The following is a 14,866-nucleotide window of genomic DNA, read 5'->3' as shown; positions in this document are numbered from 1 at the left end:
GCAAAGCTTGTGTTATTGGTACTAGACAACTGATATTTTTTTTATAAATACATAACACGCAGAAAACACCCAGATTTGTATCGTATATCGAAATTTAACAAACAATCATACTAATGAATACAACTGTTGCACCGTGCGAGGAATCGGGTTCGATACCTCGCACGGTGCAACATTTGTATAATCATTGGAAGTAGAGCGGTCTGTAAAATCGCTAGAACTTCGAGACTCTCATGTAAATAGTTTTATTTTCAAGAAGTATATATTTATATTGTATATTTACGTATATATGACGAAACACGTTTTAATAGTTATCATCCTGATAATCTGGATGAATGGCGCATCTAGGTACAGGGTTAAAAAGTAGCAGTTATGGTAGAAATTAGATTATTGTGATCACTAGTAAAAATTTAAGGTTTAAAACAATATTTATGGTAGATTTTTTTTTAAACAAAACTTTCGGGTTTAGTATACTTTATCTATATTATTAACCAGAGAGAGATAAATACCTTTGCCATAAAATTAGTTCGTGTTAAGACCCGGTTAACAATATAAATAATTTATGGTAGAATGGGTGAAACCATTGGGTGATCACTAGTAAATATTTAAGCTTAAGTTTAGTTTTAATACAGTAACTAGAGTCAACTTTACCTCCTCAGCGGTGTCATACGATATCGTCCCACAACGCAGTGAAAACTCTAATGCGTGTACATCTGTGAATCGCGCAAGATCTCCGAAACTGAAGCCCTTCTGTTCCATATACACTAATATTCTCAGCGCCACGAATTTGATGTTTATGTCGGTAGCCACTGCTCTCGTCAGTACTTCAGAATTTAGTAAATTCTGAAATTGGTAGAATATTCCTAGTAATGGTAGTTTTCAATTCCATAACACTACTTCTTGTTAGTTTTATTATCATTAAAATTATAATTATCAGGGAAAATATATCATGGTAGTATATAGTAGTTTTTAAAAAGAGTTGGATGGATTGTGTGAAAAATGGTATGGTAAGAAATGGAGTAAATAAAGAGATGATTGCGAAAAGGGATGAATGGAAGAGAAAAACAAACTACGCCAACCACAAATAAATGGGATAAAGAAGAAGGAGATGATGATGGTAGAATATAGTAGTTTTTAGTTTAACACTAGATTATAAGTGAAATAATTTTCTAATATGGATTATGGTAGAAATGGTAGTATCTACTTGGTAGAAATAGTACTACATGGTAAAAATTAGTAGAAAGCATACCTGGGCACTATCCTTGTCCAATACATTAGCACATGTATCGTATACACTGCGTAAAACATTCAACATGTTCTTCCGTATCGTTCCCCACAGCCAGCTGCGGATCCTTGCATCAGCAGAAAGTCTCTCTTTAAATAAATTCGAATGCTTCTCTAGTATTGTAATTATAACTGAAAAAAAAAATACATTATGGTTGAATATCATAAGTGTATATTATTTTATCTTAGTTTTTACAATAGTTGCTATAAATAAATAAATAAAAAAAAAAACTGTTATTTTTAATTTTATACTGGCTCTAACAGGCTTCAATCCAGCCAACCGTAGGAGTAGATGCTGGGGCAAATGGGATGATCTCGCTCAGAGGGCCAAAGAAACCATCGTGATTAAGTTCGAACCCCTTTCGCCTGGGAGGTCCAGGGGAAAAGGGATTGTTAGTAATGAAGCACCGATGGTCTTATTGCTAGCTTATGTCAGGTGACCTCTACGCGGTTCGCCCAAGAAACCATCGTGATTAAGTTCTTGGTGAATTTGTCACTATATGCTAACTGACCTGACCTCATGCTCATCTTATTATCCGCCACTGGTGCCCCGCCAGCGTAGCGTTAGCGCATGTCAACCTGGTCATTCACCAGCCATTCATTGTACTATATTAAGGAGTTGTATATAAGATAGCTACCTTCATCACACTTCTTTGAGTCGATAAACTTTATGAGGGTACTGTAGAACATGTTCAGTTCTGACGTTGGCAGCTGTGTACCAAAACTGTGAAACAGGCCGGATAATCCTTGCAGTATCACCGACACTAGTGTATCCTGAAATTACGTTTAATATGAGACAAATAACAATAACCCAGGACAAGCCTCGTTCAGAGACGAGACTACTACCTGACGAGTGCAGATGGCACACCAAACCAAAGAAAGGACTTATGAAGCGGGTCAACTCCCGCCTGCCGGACTGTAGTCTGAGAGCACCGCTAGGGGTTCGAACCTCGGCTCAGGCCATCGTAATTTCGATCCCCGTTGAATTCGAGGTTGAAACACGTGTCGCAATATGGACGGAGATTCAATAACGGTCGGAATTTGATCACCAATAGAGAAGGTCGTAACGGTAGTTAATTTCCATACTGAATATTCGTGGTCTCAAACATGCTAACTGTAGCGGAATTAAACAAAATAATATAAATCTATTGGGTATTAAAATTTATGTCCTAGTATTTATAAGCACTGTTTCTTAAGTTAGGTTAAGTAAGTAGGAAAAAAAAAACGAATTATATTATATTTATATAAAAAGCGGAGCGGTTGGGACGAGATGTCACCATTCACGTTAGTAGACGAGGTCTTCGGGCGATCTCAGTTGACATACTGTGCGCGGGAAAGGGAATAATACTATACTACTTGATATGTTTATAAATGTCGCGAACAGATATGCTAATTGTAGCAAAAGAAAACAAAATAATATAAATGTAATAATAATCTAATTCAAATCTCACCGAGTTCTTCTTAGACTCCAGCATCTTTAAATAGATACGCCATATCCTGTTCACATCGTCCTCCACCGTTTCAGGGTGAAACTCACATATGGTGCCTGTGGATGATTTTCTTTTAATTAAAAAGGCTTTATATATATATATATTCTTTATTGCACTTTATTGCACTTTTAAATACAGTTCTAAATTTAAACATATACGAAGTGAGCAAAGGTGGACTTATCTTTAAGAGAGATCTCTACCAGTCAACCCAACAATGTGGCATAGCTAGTAGTGAGTGTAATTAACACTAATATGTTGAAATGTCCAAATTGAGAAAAACAAAACATTTAAAATTCAACCAATTAAATAAAGTTCTAATAGAATAGAATAGAAAATCATTTATTCAAATAAACTTAATTTAATTTAAGCACTTTTGAATAGTCATAACAATTTGTTTTTTATCTACCACTCGTTCGGAAAGCTGTCTCATCACAAGAAGAACGAGCAAGGAACTTGTGTGTTGCTCTTTTAAATAATCCTTGTAAGTTTACATTTACAAGTCGAAACGTGTGAATACAAACTACCAACAAGCACTAATTTTTGGGTCAAATATAATATATGCAATAAGATTAAATTAGTCGTAGTGATAAGAGCAGACCAGTCCCTACAAGCAGCACTCGTTTCACGAGTATGATAAATGTCGGATGAGCCAGCTAATTCAAATCACTGCGCTCTTTAAATAGACCATATTTTTTTTAGTGAGCATGACTACTCATTCCACACGACCATATAAAGTGAGCAAAGTCACAATTATTATATTATAATTATAATAAGATATACAATAATAAATAAAATAAACATTAATAAAAGTTATATATACATACATATACAAATATATACAATTACTATAGATATCTACATATATTACACAAAATACAAATAATAAAATACAAGATGAAACTAATCATACTAAGGTCGATAAATAGTGTGATTTCAAACTTTTCTTAAACAACCAATTGATGGACTTTCCTGTATCTGTACTGGTAGTTTATTCCATAACCGCAGAAATGAAAAGGAATTTCCTAAGAATTGAGACTTGCCAAGTGGAAGTTTTAACATTATGGAGTGGTTTTGGCAAAGACGTCTCGGTCTAGTAGGAGGGGGCAAGAATTATTTAATTATTGGACTTTTTAAAAAAAATATGATTCAGGTTTAAAAAGGATATATTGGAATTACCCCTTAAATAAATTCAAAACATCTGTTATATCATATTTACTAAGCAAGGCCTATTACTCACTAAACGATTACTTGAATGACGAGCGTGTATGGCAATAGTTTTTATGTACGGGATTTTCATTTAATGTTACTCCGCGATGGACTTCTGAAGCAATTGCACATTGTGTGCAATTTGATCCAACTTGAAAGATAGGATAGCTTACATCTCAATTTATAGTCGCAATATTATTTTATTCAAGAACCTCAGCCACAGCAATGCGTGGCCAAGTCTAGTAAAGTATATATATATATATAGTAGTTTCCGACTTTATTGAATACAAATAAACGATCAAGTCCTTCCTGGACTTACCAACAATAAGAGCCAGTTGAGTTCTGACCACGTCGGAGTTCTCCAACTGGCTGACATGACGGGCAGCCATCCGCCTGTCGTATGGATGCACCCTCGCCACTCTCTCCAAACACTTCAGGGCATTCTTCTGACCTTCCGAGTCGAAGGGGAGAAGGCACACCTGAGTTTAAAAAAAAAGGAGTAAGCACTTATAGCACACGCGGTCTTTAGCTCAGGACTAAAATGAAGCTTCTGAATTGAAGAATGAAAATTTCATTCCATTTCAATTAAATGGTGAAATGAAATTTATTAGTGACTAGCTGTACACGCGACTTCGTCCGGGTGGAATTTAACTTTATTTTTCCAAAAAAAGTTCCGTCAAAATCGGTCCAGGCATTTCAGATTAGCCAGAACAAACAGACTGACAAAAATTGTAAAAAAAAATATTTTGGTTTCCGGTACCGTATTTATATTCACATGCATGTAGTAAAAAACGGTTATTTCAATATTACAAACAGACACCAATTTTATTTATATGTATAGATAAGAATGGTAAAGTGTGGTAATACTTGATGGTAATCTTATTTAACATATCTGGCCGATTTTTATTAGTTTTGCTGTGGGGTACTGCTCAAATTAAAAATAGGGGTTGGTGGTAAAAATTTATGTCTTTATATATATTTTAATACTAAATCATAATAAATAAGTATAAAAAAAAATTGTCCAAAAAATAAATGTTAGGGGTGGACAACCCTCATCCATTCATAGTTTCATCCTCCACTGATGTCCCGCCAGCGTAAACCGTTAGCGCAAACCATTACATTATCATCAATAAAGTAAAAAGAAACCTTCACAATATCTTCACAGTAGTTTTGTATAGCTTCAGGGCGCTTTGTGATCACATCTGTGAGCAACTTGAAGGTATCCCTGATGATATGGCACCAGGAGACAACGGAATGGTTAGCCATCAGGGTTTCCAATAAACACACTGGCTGGTAGAGCAGTGTATCCAGGATCCTTTCTAAATTAAAAAAAAATCAAAATTAAAAATATCTTTATTCATGTAGGTCTATTACAGACTCTTATGATATGTCAAATCTACCGTCAGTTCAGAATGATTTCGGGATGAGAAGACCTGACAAGAAACTCAGCTAGTATTTTTTTTAATGTACCTATTCACATTAATACAGATTCATTTAAATTCAAATTTGGGAGCATAGAGTGACCACCAGCATATGCTATTGAAAAAAAAAACAAATAATCTAATCAGTGTTCGCAACCTGAACAGACCAGTCCCCACAAGCAGTACCCGTTCACGAGTATGACGGATGAGCCAGCAGCTAAATAAAAAAAAAGTACTATGAATGGAGAATCATTAAGATAGAGGAAGGATTTGTCCACACAACTACAGTGTGTAGTATCGGATGGGAGTTAAAAAAATGTAATATGACGGGATAACAATGAAGGATAACAACAAACTCTTTAACCTGGGGTGGAGGGATTGTTAGTAATGTGGACTCATGACCCCATTACTAGCAATATACCATGTCTATATACCTCCACGCGGTTTTGCAACAAACCATAAATAAATTCCTGGTAACAAACCTATTTCAAAATCCTCATCTCATCTTATTATATTTTCAGCAGTGCGTAGGCTTTGGTGCACCATTCCATTATCATCCATAAAAAAAAACTCTTTAACCTGGGGAGAAGGGAATTATTAGTAATGTGGACTCATGACCCCATTACTAGCAATGTACCATGTCAGATTGACCCATGGTGAGCTGTAAACCATATTTACATTTTATGAATTTGTCACGATGGGCTAACTGATCTGACCTCATGCTCATCTTATCATCCTCCACTGGTGGCCCGCAAGCGTAAACCGTTGGTGCACCATTCCATTATCATCCATAAAAAAAAACTCCATTAACCTTGTTATAGTATATACCTATCCCATTTTCTTTTCCTTTAATTTCTTATTATTCTTTTAAGTGATGGTCCCTACTTCCTTCATTCTTTCCATTTGTGCACATTGTGTATATGCAGTATATATATGTATATATGTAAAGAGACTAAGAAAAGTCTTATAATATTTAATTATTTATTTACGTTACGTCTTTACATTGTCTTATGTCGTTCAGTCAACTCAATTCTTTTTTTAAAATAAAAATAAAATTCATAAATCCTCCTTCTGCATATATATATTTAAATGTACATTTATGTATGTTTGAGTCATATATATTTATTCTTGTTCATTATGTGTGACACCTAGCCTTTCCCTATTATTTCTCTATCCACCCAAAGGTAGTCTGGAAGATATTGCTTAGCGATAAGACTGCCTTTTGTATCAGTCAATGTATATTTTCTATTTTAATTGGTTTTTTTTGTGTGCAATAAAGTACTGATAAAAATAAATAAATAAAAATGAAAGTTTAATTCGAATAAGATTTTTGAATTTTCGATTGACAATCAGACTGACCACCAATCATATCACAATGAACATCCAAACTGACAAGAAACACTGTTCTGATTAATATATAACTATTTGGATCACTCATTGATTGGAAGACACACATTAATGTCAGCAACATCAATTTATTTATGTTTTTGCAATAAACTATAAAATAAATATTATTTAAAGTTTATTTGTGTGATATTATTAAGTTGCATTGTTTTATGAAGATAAATACTCTTAGCCCAATAGTTTAATCCATGAAAAACATATTTAGATTTTTTATTTTATTAATGTTCGAACATCGAAGTGTAAAATCACATTGATTATAAAGATTGGTTAGCAGGTGGCAATGAGAGTCTACAGTCCATTGACCGCAAGACTTCTTGTTTAGTATCGCCCTCTGGCATAAATTCAGGATTACGAACTGGAGTTTTCACTTTTATTTACATTTAATGCAGTAAAAACATATTAAAGACACTAAGGGACTGTATATAATATAAAAACCAACAGACTAATACAGTCACAGTCACGAATAAATCTTTGTACTGTATGAGAATAGAACCCGGGACCGTCAGAAGATGGGGTCACCTAAAAATTTGTTTACTATTTGTAAGTTTTTAAAATATACTTACAGTTTTATTTTCGGCACAACCGTTAAAATTTCTAAAAGGAACGTAAGTTTCTTTAGAAGTGTTATTTACATTTAAAGCAATCAATAGTTTAATTAAAAATTATCATTTGAGAAATGAAGTACTGATAAAAATAAAATTTGAATAAAAATGAAGTTTAATTCGAATAAGATTTTTGAATTTTCGATTGACAGCCAACTTTGACTGACACGATCGATAAATGAACATCCAAACTGACAAATACAGTGTTGTGATTAATCTGTGCATTACTACTTTAATATATCTGCTCTGTGATTAACTTGTAATCTCTATATTCTTTGCTTGGAATATTGTTGTGAAAACTAATTTCATTTTCTGTATTTATCAATAATTTCGAAATTATTTATTTATTTGTGTGATTTATTAATTACATTGTTATTATGAAGTAAATACTCTTAGCCTAATAGTTTAAATGAAAAAAGTCTTTCGTTTAATGTTTATTAATGGTAATCGAAAATCGAAGTGTAAAATCACATTGATTACTAAAAATGGGGGGCAAAGCTGAGAAAGGCACGCCTAAATACATAGCCAATAAAATAAAAGCAAAAGGCTTACAAAAACTACGATGGTATTGTCAAATGTGCCAGAAACAGTGTCGAGATGAGAATGGCTTCAAATGCCATACTATGTCGGAATCACATCAAAGACAGCTGCTATTATTCGCCGATAATGCTTCTAAGTACATAGACCAATTCTCAAAGGAGTTCTCTGATGGTTATTTGGAGTTATTGAAGAGACAGTTTGGCACAAAGAGAGTGAATGCTAATAAAGTGTATCAGGATTATATTTCTAATAGGTAAGTGTAGCATAGAGTTATCACATCAACCTCTGTGCCATCAACCATCAGCCCTTGGAAAGGAATGTGACGTATTTCTGGTGAAGTCTACATAATGCGCTGATTCTGCCTGAAAAAAGACTCAAATGTCTGATAAAATATGTTCTCTGTAAAAGAGCTTACTATAAAATTGAAAAGTTTGAAATGATAATAATGTTTTTGTAGAAAAAAATTGTGGTGATAACATTATTTGATTGCACTAGGAATGTCTTTCTATGTTGATTATCGCATGCCTCTTACTTGTTTTTGTGTAATTATTTATTTAAAATAACATCTAGTTAATTTTAAACTTTCGTATTTAATATACATTATTTAAATTATTAACCGGGTCTTAACACAAATATTTTATGGCAAATAAAGAGAGGTATCTTATCTATAAATACCTTTATTTGCCATAAAATATTCCTGTTAAGATCCGTTAATAATTTTAATAATAAAATAACATTTATTCAAAAGAGCAACACAAATTGTTTGCTCATACTTCTTGTGATGAGTCTGCGTTCCGAATGAGTGGTAGAATAAAAAATATGACTATTCAAAAGTGCTTGTAGTGAGTTTATTTGAATAAAGAATATTTCTATTTCTAGCTAATATTACTTTATGCTCATCCTATTATCCTCAACTGGTATTTAAGTTAGTGTAAGTTGGTGCATCATTGTCAACCATTCAAAAAATGTTATGAACATCTCTGTAATTGAATTTGGAACACATTACTATTAAATATTAAACATTGTTATTTGCGGTATAAATTTAAAATTTCATGTTTCTCTGTAAAATTTCCAAAATTTCATAAAAAGGGATACAAAGCTCTTGCTTCACATATTAACATATATATAACTCTAAACTTCCAGAGACCACCTCCACATGAATGCAACTCAATGGGAAACACTCACGGAATTTGTTAAATGGCTCGGACGAGAAGGTAAATGTGTGGTTGACGAGACGGAGAAGGGCTGGTTCGTGGCATACATTGACCGAGATCCGGCTGCTGTTGCTGCTCAAGAGGCTAAGGCCAAGAAGGAGAAGATGGATAAAGATGATCAGGTCTGACAGGATCCTATTTTGTTTTACATACAATTTTTGTATTATATTTAACTTGTGGCCAGCCCTGGCTTCACTCAGGTGTTGATAAATCAAATGAATCAATTAATCAAAATATCTTTACTTATGTAGGTCTATTACACACTCTTATTATATATATGTCAAATTTACCATCAGAACAGTGCTTTCGAGATGAGAACTGACAAGAAACTCAACTCGTCATTCTTTTGAATGAGTGAATTGTTTAAAGGGGCACAACATTTAAATATTTTTGTGATTTATCCTCAGGAAAGAATGTTAGAGTTTATAGAGAAGCAAGTGGAAAGAGGAAAGAAGGGTACCTCCAGCAATGAAACAGAATACACAGAGTTCAAACGAGAGAGCAGTCAGGAACGAATAACGCTGAGCTTGAAGAGGAAAGTTGATGGTAGGTGATAAAATATTGAACAAATCCCTACAAGATGCACTCGTTCACAAGTATGACGGACGAACCTGCCATCCTTGCTCTCAACCATATTGACCATTTATTTATTTGATACCCGGCTTACTTAGAACCCAATTTTTTAACAATATGCTAAAAGAGTGTAGAGGTCGCTATTACAGAGTACTTATTATGGATTAAAACACGTTTAGATTTAGAATCATGTTTTTTAATATGAATGTTTGTATTGAGGCTTACATAGAATGATTATAGAATAGAATAGAATAGAAAATCATTTATTCAACTTAATTTAAGCACTTTTGAATAGTCAACATTTTTTTTAAATCTACCGCTTATTCGGAAAGCTGTCTCATCACAAGAAGAATAAGCAAGAAACTTGTGTGTTGTAATTATATTTAAGTACCCTACACAGCCTCGGTGGTCTAGTGGTTTAGCACACCGCTTTACTATCCGATGGTTGTGGGTTCGATTCCTCGCACGGTACAAACATTTGTATTCATAAGTATGATTGTTTGTATCGGTCTGGGTGTTTTCTATGTATAATATGTATGTATTTACGAAAAAAAAATGTATCCATGTATTTATATCAGTTGTCTAGTCCCATAACACAAGCTCTGCTTAGCTTGGGACTAGATGGCGCTGTGTGGATTGTCCTGAGATATATATATTATATATTTGACATTTTTAGTAAAAAGTTATATTGAGGGTAACAATAGAAGACACAATTATTGTTATACAACAGTACTAATAGCAATAATATCCCTGGACAATTCACACAGTGCCATCTAGTCCCAAGCTAAGCTAAACTTAAGAATAAAAAACACCCAAACTGATACTATAGTGTTTTATAATACTAACATTAAATATAATGTTTTGATTTCAGACAAAAAACCGGAGTCACTCTCATCATCAGCTCTGAAACTGTCGAAGGTAAAAGAAGAATCCTCCAGTAAAAGGCAGAAGGCAGAAGAGAACAGAAGTAAGCAGTCGGCGCTGGATGAGATTATGCAGATGCAGGAGCGTGCGAAAGAGAAAGCGAATAGGTAGAATACCACACAATTAATTTTTTTTAAATAAAACGAGCTGATGTAATGTGGCAGACTTTACATGGATATCTTAAACTACATATGTATATATATATAATTCTCCTGTCGCAATGTTAGTTGCCATACTTCTCCGATACTTGGAAGGCTTGAACGATTATGATGAAATTTTATATGTACACCCGGTAGGTTTGAGAATAAATTGTTATCTATTTTTATACCTCTAAGTGCTGAAGGTTTTATTTGAGACTTCGCTCGTATAACTTCATTACTGACTGCTAGAAGGCGATGGAGTAGCAAAATATTGATATTTTATTTCTTTTTTATTGTTACTTTTTAAAAAGTATGTTGTAGCTCGTATGGGATGAAGAGAAACCACTAATTTAGTAGTATCCGTGGATTGATTTATTTGGAATGCTTTACAACTTATGTGCGTAAAATCATGTCATTAGTATACTATACAAACAGATTCCATTCATGATCCCCTCCTGCTCGCACCGGATTCAAACGGGGATCGAAATTCAAACGACAAATTACGACCTGAGCCGAGGTTCGAACCCCTAGTGGTGCCCTCAGACTAAAGTCGTATCCGTCGGGCAGGAGTTGGCCTTCAGCCGCTCCATAAGTCCTTCCTTTGGTTTGGAGTGCCATCTGCACTCGCCCCATAACGTCCGGTGAAGCTGTAAAGGCCAGCTACGGCCAACAGCATTAGAGTAGTCCGAAAAAAAAAAAAAATACGCCGGCAGTTGGCGCGTAACTGTATTCCACTAATCATGTGTGCTGCTACAAGTATGCTATGTTCATTCTAATACCTCCAAGAACATGTGTACAAAATTTCATGATGATCGGTTCAGTAGTTGCGTGAGAGCGTAACAAACATCCTAACATTCACATTTATAATATTAATAAGGGTAATATAGGACGTTTTGGTAACTAAAGTAAATAATTATATTATTGTCATATTTTTTTTAATGCTATTGACCTCAGCTGGCCTTTACAGCTTCACCGGACGATAGAGGAGGGCAGATGGCACTCCAAAACCAAATGACTTATGGAGCGGCTGAAGGCCAAGTCCCATCTAACGGATACGTTAGTCTGACGCTAGGTTTTTTTAAATGATAATGTAATGATGCAGCCACCTGCGCTAACGGGTTACGCTGGCGGGGCACCAGTGGAGGATGATAAGATGAACATGAAGTCAGATCAGTTAGCCCAACGTGACAAATTCACCAGGAATGTATCACGATTGTTTCCACCGCGTGGAGGTTCTGACGCTAGGTTCGAACTTGGAGAACAGAACTGGCCGTCGCTACAGCTGTCGCGGTAGAATATAAATGTACTTCCCATGGCATGCTGACTTGGCTACGAATCTCATATGTCCCATCAGTTCCCCCGGACGGGGGAATGTATGAATATTTTTCTCCACGAAAAAAAAAATAAAAAAAAAAAAGCTCGAACTTGGCTCAGGGCGTCGATCCCCGATTGAATTGGACGGGGGATCGATTACGTCAGGTCTATCTAGGCTCTATATTGCCTTCCAAGGCGTCACAAAATATTCTAATAATTTATTTGTTAAATTCAGTTGTTTTATAATGAGATTTATGAATGACGACCTCGGTGGTCTAGCGGTCTGGCATTCCGCTTTACGTCCGATAGTCGCGGGTTCGATTCCTCGCACGGCACAAACATTAACATTCATGAGTATGATTGTTTGTATCGGTGGGTGTTTTCTATGTATAACATGTATGTATTTACAAAAAAAAATATCTATATATTTGTATCAGTTGTCTAATACCCATAACACAAGCTTTAGCTAGCTTAACTTAGGTCTAGATGGCGCTGTGTGAATTGTCCTGAGATTATTATTATTAATGAGATTTATTGTCATTCTTGTTACAGAAAGGACTATTGGCTAACTGAAGGGATTATCATAAAAATTGTGACTAAATCACTCGGTGATAAGTTCTACAAACGGAAGGCGGTCGTTGAACGGGTGGTGGATAAGTACGCAGCACAAGTGAAGCTGATCGACGAAGGTGTCAAACTAAAGTTGGATCAGGTACGCAGTGGAATCTATGCTAATATTATAAAGCTGAAGAGTTTGTTTGTTTGAAGCGCTAATCTCAGAAACCACTGCTTCCAATTGAAAAATTATATTTGTGTTGGATAGTCCATTTGTCGAGGAAGGCTTTAAGCTATATAACATTACGCTACGACCAATAGGAGCGAGGCATCAATGAAAAATATTGCAAAAACGGGGAAAATTATTCATATTTAACAGCTTCCGTTGCGTAAACGGTTATATACAAAGTTACGGAAAAAATATGTAAACTGTTTCTTATAATTACGCTAACAAAGTCGCAAGCGCAGCTAGTATACTGTACTGCCCCAGAGTTTCAGAGCGGTAACAAATTTTGTAGAGTCACAATGTTAGAATAGGTATTATTCTTGTCTATAGTAGATCTATATAGAGTGCGTAGCGACTTCTATGTTGATTATCGCATGCCTCTTACTTGTTATACTGTAATTATTTATATATAAAAAAAACATCTATTAAAAAGAGCAACACACAAGTTTCTTGCTCATTCTTCTTGTGATGAATCTGCATTCCGAATGAGTGGTAGAATCAAAATATGACTATTCAAAAGTGCTTGTAATGAGTTTATTTGAATAAAGATTATTTCTATTTCTATTTCTAAATTATTATTGTTATTGTAATTTCTGTAGTTGTTGTTTTCTATATATATATATATATATTAGCTATTGTTATTATAATAATTATTACTATTAATCTATGTATTGCGTAAGTTTAATCCTTGATGAGTGCATTGGTATTATACTGTAATACTCACCGAGAGCATATAAATAAATAAATAAATAAATAAATATAACTAGCAGTGCCCGTGGTTTCATCCACGTGAAATAGCCTACTAACTTTTACTCGCGGCTTCGCTCGCATTGAATCCATTAAATAACTTCATTACTGGCTGCTATATGGCGTAAAAGTAGCAAAATGTTGATATTTTATTTGTGTGAATTTTATAAAAAATATTTGCTTTTTTTTCATAAAAAGTATCATATGTTTATTAAAACACCTCCAAGAACATGTGTACAAAATTTCATGATGATCGGTTTAGTAGTTATTGCGTGAAAGCGTAACAAACACCCCTACTGACACATGTATAATATTAAGTAAGGATTCTTTTTAATTTTGCCGTCAGAACCACATGGAAACTGTAATACCGTCTCAAGGGCGAGCGGTCCGGTTTGTTAACGGTGCGTACCGCGGACACGCAGGCCTTCTGAGGGACATCGACACTGACAATTACTGCTGTGACGTTGAGGTACGTCATAAATGTTTTTTTCTTTAATTATTTTTATGTTACTGGATGTGGTAACTCAAAGCCGAAAGCTATAAAATCTGATGAGAGCTAATTGGCTGATCGCAGACAGATAAATAAGAAGAATATAATCATTGTTACAATTCTTTTAATCTACCGCTCATACGGAAAGCTGTCTCATCACAAGAAGAACGAGCAAGAAACTTGTGTGTTGCTCTTTTTAATAGTCGTAACTTTACAAATACGTTTTATATTTGCCTATTTTTTTCAGATTTCGGAAGGACCGCTGACAGGACGTATCGTGAAAGGTGTTCAATATGAAGACATAAGCAAGATGGCGTTATGACACCGCTCTGAATTTCAGTAATTTCAGCAAGAGACAGTTTACACTGTCTGTTGATATAGATTGTTCATTGAAGGGAGTCAAGAAGTACCCAGAGCCGTGTAAATAAAGAATTCAAGGGAGTAAACAAGTACCCAGAGCCGTGAAAATAAAAAGAAAATACTTCGCGCAAACCTAGAAACCTTCATCGGTTTAGAAATGACTTGTCCACCAAATTCAGATTGTTATGCATGTTGTAATTGCAGATTGTTCATTGAAGGTAGTAAACAAGTACCCAGAGTTGTGAAAATAAAAAAAAATATGACTTACTTTTTCGCATTCCTAGCTAGAAACTGTATGAGTAATAAATGAGTTGATATGATGGACTAACTAACCTGACTTATGCTCATCCTATCATCCTCCACTAGTACCCCACCAGCG

At 34.7% G+C, this 14,866-nt stretch overlaps 2 protein-coding genes across 2 annotated transcripts in view; one reads left to right on the top strand and one right to left on the bottom strand.

Annotated features, from left to right (window-relative positions):
• The window catches only part of LOC131850411 (uncharacterized), a 69,566-nt gene extending 63,255 nt beyond the window's left edge, over positions 1–6,311 (bottom strand). The window contains exons 1-7 of the mRNA XM_059200623.1: positions 6,284–6,311; positions 5,124–5,296; positions 4,297–4,456; positions 2,733–2,827; positions 1,920–2,055; positions 1,247–1,413; positions 649–840 (exon numbers count right to left, since the gene is read on the bottom strand). Of these exons, the coding sequence (XP_059056606.1) occupies positions 649–840; positions 1,247–1,413; positions 1,920–2,055; positions 2,733–2,827; positions 4,297–4,456; positions 5,124–5,296; positions 6,284–6,311 (951 nt within the window). The remainder of the gene's footprint in view (positions 1–648; positions 841–1,246; positions 1,414–1,919; positions 2,056–2,732; positions 2,828–4,296; positions 4,457–5,123; positions 5,297–6,283) is intronic.
• Positions 6,312–7,695: 1,384 nt separating this feature from the next.
• LOC131850401 (DNA/RNA-binding protein KIN17) lies at positions 7,696–14,632 on the top strand. The gene is made up of 7 exons (XM_059200613.1): positions 7,696–8,197; positions 9,088–9,280; positions 9,566–9,704; positions 10,603–10,762; positions 12,662–12,821; positions 13,984–14,106; positions 14,375–14,632. The coding sequence occupies exons 1-7, from the start codon at positions 7,890–7,892 to the stop codon at positions 14,447–14,449; spliced, it is 1,158 nt and encodes a 385-aa protein (XP_059056596.1). The 5' UTR covers positions 7,696–7,889; the 3' UTR covers positions 14,450–14,632.
• Positions 14,633–14,866: the final 234 nt, after the last annotated feature.

The sequence above is a fragment of the Achroia grisella genome, unplaced genomic scaffold (assembly GCF_030625045.1).
Source record: "Achroia grisella isolate CSIRO2021 unplaced genomic scaffold, CSIRO_AGI_Agris_v1 utg768, whole genome shotgun sequence".
In the NCBI taxonomy this organism is placed as follows: Eukaryota; Metazoa; Arthropoda; class Insecta; order Lepidoptera; family Pyralidae; genus Achroia; species Achroia grisella.
Note: the sequence above shows the minus strand (reverse complement) of the source record. Positions and strands in the feature narration are given on the sequence as shown.